Genomic DNA, 3,526 nt, shown 5'->3' with positions numbered 1-3,526 from the left:
GATATATTTGGCACACCAGTTGTGGGTCACTCTGATTGGACCATTTGTTGAATCCCTCCCCCCCCAGAGTCGAGCCATGGCAGCAGAAAAGTAAGCAGCAGCTGCGTGTCATTCAAATATGGGCCAGAGGCTGTGTAAAGTGCACAACTGTAGCTCAGTCACAGTTCTATTTCATTGTGAATTAAAGTCTATATCACAAATTCAATATTTGCCTCTGCTGTACCCTAAACTGATGATGATTGATTAAAGTTAATCGATTGATATGGGGGTGCAATGGAAATCAAGTATGAGGTTAGGTAGTATTTAGGTTAGGTAGGGTTTCATGACTAAAAACATAATAATTTGTTTGTGATCTTTTATTCACAAATAAAATGCAGGACAATACAAAGCAAACAATGGATAAAAAAATGTAAGTACACAATTGTCAAACTTATGAGCTATGGAGCTATTATTAAATTGCAACTTCACTAACCATTAATTCACAGTCCCTTACAGTTTAAGGCTTTACACAGCAATATGGAGAGAATACAGAATAGCTTATTATGTCAAACTGTAGGCTACTTGAGCAGGTCACACATACGCGTTCAAACTGGAGAGTGTCTTGCTACTGCTCCCACTTCTCCTAGTCTCACTGCTGACTCTGCTGGTCTTGGACTCCCTGCTCTCTCCCCCCTCTGTGAGTGCTGTTGACACCGGTCTGTACGTCTCTTTAGCAGGAGGTGCCACGTCGGCGTCAGGGAGCTTGTAGACAGGCATGTGTTTATTCTTTGAGCTGTGAAGGTTGGATTGGAGATCGAACCATCATTAGATTCCCTTTATTATGCACATTAATTGAAATCTAGAGCATGTGATTTCTTATATGAAATGCATAGAAAAAACACACCTTGATTGACATGCTTCCTTCCCAGCAAATACACTGCAAATGAGGCCTCCAATGACCAGTAGGGTGGAGCCTCCCCAGCCAATGTACACAGCTACTCCAATTTCAAATCTGTCAAAATGAGACATGAAGTTGTCCCATTCATTTTCACTGTAAACACCTTACCATCCCTTATACCATAATAATTGTGAAATATTTTCATATGTTACTGAATACAAAATCTAAACCCCTTTTTAAGCATTTTATCTACATAGAATTGATAAGTGTTACTCACTTTTGTGCCCTGAAATTGGGATCCTGAAATTCCGCTCTTATTTTGTTTCCATAATAAGAGAATGCAATCATGGAACACAACCCTGGAACAAGACAACTCGACTGTCAGACTTCACCCAGGAATCCAACAATCAGAATAACCACATGAACATCAAGAAAAATAAAAATGTTTACCAGACACAAGATAGTTCATCCCTCCAGCAAAAGTCACTCTTGCGTTTGCAACCTCAGATCCTCCTATCTTAGTGCACTTCATTCCGACTAGGACCAGAATGGCCCCGAAGAATCCCAAAATAATAGAGATGATGATCAGAGCCCGGCACATATGGATATCCCCTGTCCAGGAGGAGGAGGAAGGAGGTCATGGTTTGGTCATGAAAGTTTAAATTCACTTCTGCACAATACCTCATCCATTGTTCCACAGCCTTATGGTACCTGGGTACAGTTTCCTCTTGTCTCTCGAAGAACCTACTGCAGGTGTTTTATTATTTTGACATGCTGTTATAATTTAAAAAAAGACTCCTTCACCCACTTGAATTCTTCACTTACAGTTGAGTCCGAACATCGATGGGATACCCTTGCAATCGGATACTCCAGTTGAATCAGAAACGCAATCCTTCCAGAGGTTGGAGAAGTAGTTTGAACTGGTCAGAACGATGCTTTCCACCTCAGACCAGGTCCATATCTCAGTGGGCATTGTAGAGCAGACCAGGATCCATCCACTCACACAGACCACAAAGCAGCCAATCTCCATGTACATTACTACTGTCCTGTAATTCATGGCTGCCTCTGTGTGTGCAGACAACAGACAGGAGGGAGGAACGACGGCAGTAGAGCTGTTGCCTGCTCCTGTCAGAACCTAAACGGGGGAGAAATGTGAGCTAGTGTGGAGAAAGACGGCTCACATTCTACCTCCACCAACCCCCGCCCCTTCGCCACCGGCGAGTCTGTCTTTGTGTATATCATCACACCTACTTGCTCCACACTGATGGAAGAAGATGCAAGGTGTTTGCTGACCCATGTCTGACATGTTTGTTATTGGTATAATATCCAGGATCCTACCACCATAAAGTTAGTTTCGTTTATGCCTAAAAACACAGGTTGTGTTCATGTTATCGTCGTGATTTTCCATAGAGGTTTCAAGAGCCTGTACTGTATGTTTTACAAAATAGTAAGGTGACCGCAATCTCTGCATTCTTGCTATTGCATATCGAAAAGTTTATTTACATGAATTTATCAAAATCATGTACAATTTCAAACACTACATATCACCTTTTTTTCAACCTTACCTAATCAAGTCAGTTACGAACAAATTCTTATTTACAATGCTGCCCAATGGGACTCCCATTCACGGTCGGGTGTGATACAGCCTGGGATCAAACCAGGGTCTGTAGTGAAACGTCTAGCACTGAAATACAGTGCCTTAGACAGCTGCGCCACTCGGGAGCCCCTTCTTATGTCTTGCTAGCATAGAAAGTCATTATTTTCTGGGTGCATCAACCATACTGACAGAAAACAGTGGGAAGCAATATACGTTGAACTGAAAAGACAATATCAAAGTATGTACCTGGAAAAAAAACTATGTTCATCATTTTCCATAATAGACTTCACGCCAATGGTATATGTGAACGACTGCCTTGATTTGGTCTTATTAGCTAAATTTGAAATTACGTTTTTGTACATTGGATAAAAGCAGAGACGCAGAGCTACAAAATGATATATCATCCACAGCATTTGAGGAACAATGGGAAATAAATTCTGCTTTGAAAGTTGATAAACTTGTAAACTCACTTTTGAGAAAATTACCTTTGAATGTTGTGCTACCTACTGGAGAGCCCTTCTTTGTCTTCACCCATTCAGCATCGTTCATTACACTCTTAAGCTTTAGCCCCACCCATCTCTTTAAGGGTTGATCCGAGCGTTCTGTACTAACAACAGCAGTCAAGCATCATCTTACCACTTCCGTATTGAGTGAGTCACTGGTCCTCCCTGCTTAAGTTTTTGCTTGTAAGCAGGAATCAGGAGTGTAGAATTATGGTCAGACTTGCCAAATGGAGGGCGAGGGAGAGCTTTGTATGCATCTCTGTGTGTGGAGTAAAGCTGGTCTAGAGTTTTTTTTCCTCTGGTTGCACATGGGACATGCTGGTAAAAAATGTTTACACTCTGGTATTACTGTGTAACCCTAAGCTTTAGTGTCTATCTCAATGCACGGAAAATAGCTTCCACGCCAGTCACCAAATGCTTTTGCGAATGGGAGGAAAAATTAAGGACAATGTTTAAGTTTAATTCAATAAGAGAAAAGCTGTGAAATGGAGAGTTGAAAATAAAGATAAGGAATGGCCAGGAAAACAGTGTTTAAGAAAGATTTATTGA

The 3,526-nt window shown here is 41.2% G+C and overlaps 1 protein-coding gene across 1 annotated transcript; it reads right to left on the bottom strand.

Annotated features, from left to right (window-relative positions):
• Positions 1-341: 341 nt before the first annotated feature.
• Positions 342-2,051, bottom strand: LOC110501904 (claudin-10). The gene is made up of 5 exons (XM_021579760.2): positions 1,703-2,051; positions 1,328-1,489; positions 1,155-1,236; positions 884-991; positions 342-772 (listed from the first exon to the last, which is right to left on the bottom strand). Exons 1-5 carry the CDS (start codon positions 1,932-1,934, stop codon positions 571-573), a joined length of 786 nt encoding a protein of 261 aa, XP_021435435.1. The 5' UTR covers positions 1,935-2,051; the 3' UTR covers positions 342-570.
• Positions 2,052-3,526: the final 1,475 nt, after the last annotated feature.

Source organism: Oncorhynchus mykiss, chromosome 22 (assembly GCF_013265735.2).
Source record: "Oncorhynchus mykiss isolate Arlee chromosome 22, USDA_OmykA_1.1, whole genome shotgun sequence".
Lineage (NCBI taxonomy): Eukaryota > Metazoa > Chordata > Actinopteri > Salmoniformes > Salmonidae > Oncorhynchus > Oncorhynchus mykiss.
Note: the sequence above shows the minus strand (reverse complement) of the source record. Positions and strands in the feature narration are given on the sequence as shown.

What these genes read in the sequence shown, in the direction of transcription:
- LOC110501904 (XM_021579760.2), bottom strand. Translation starts at nt 1,934, where the DNA reads ATGAATTACAGGACAGTAGTAATGTACATGGAGATTGGCTGCTTTGTG. An exon ending in ATCGATGTTCGGACTCAACT is followed by an intron (nt 1,490 to 1,702) that starts GTAAGTGAAGAA and finishes CCTCCTGGACAG; the next exon opens with GGGATATCCATATGTGCCGG. An exon ending in GATGAACTATCTTGTGTCTG is followed by an intron (nt 1,237 to 1,327) that starts GTAAACATTTTT and finishes GTCTTGTTCCAG; the next exon opens with GGTTGTGTTCCATGATTGCA.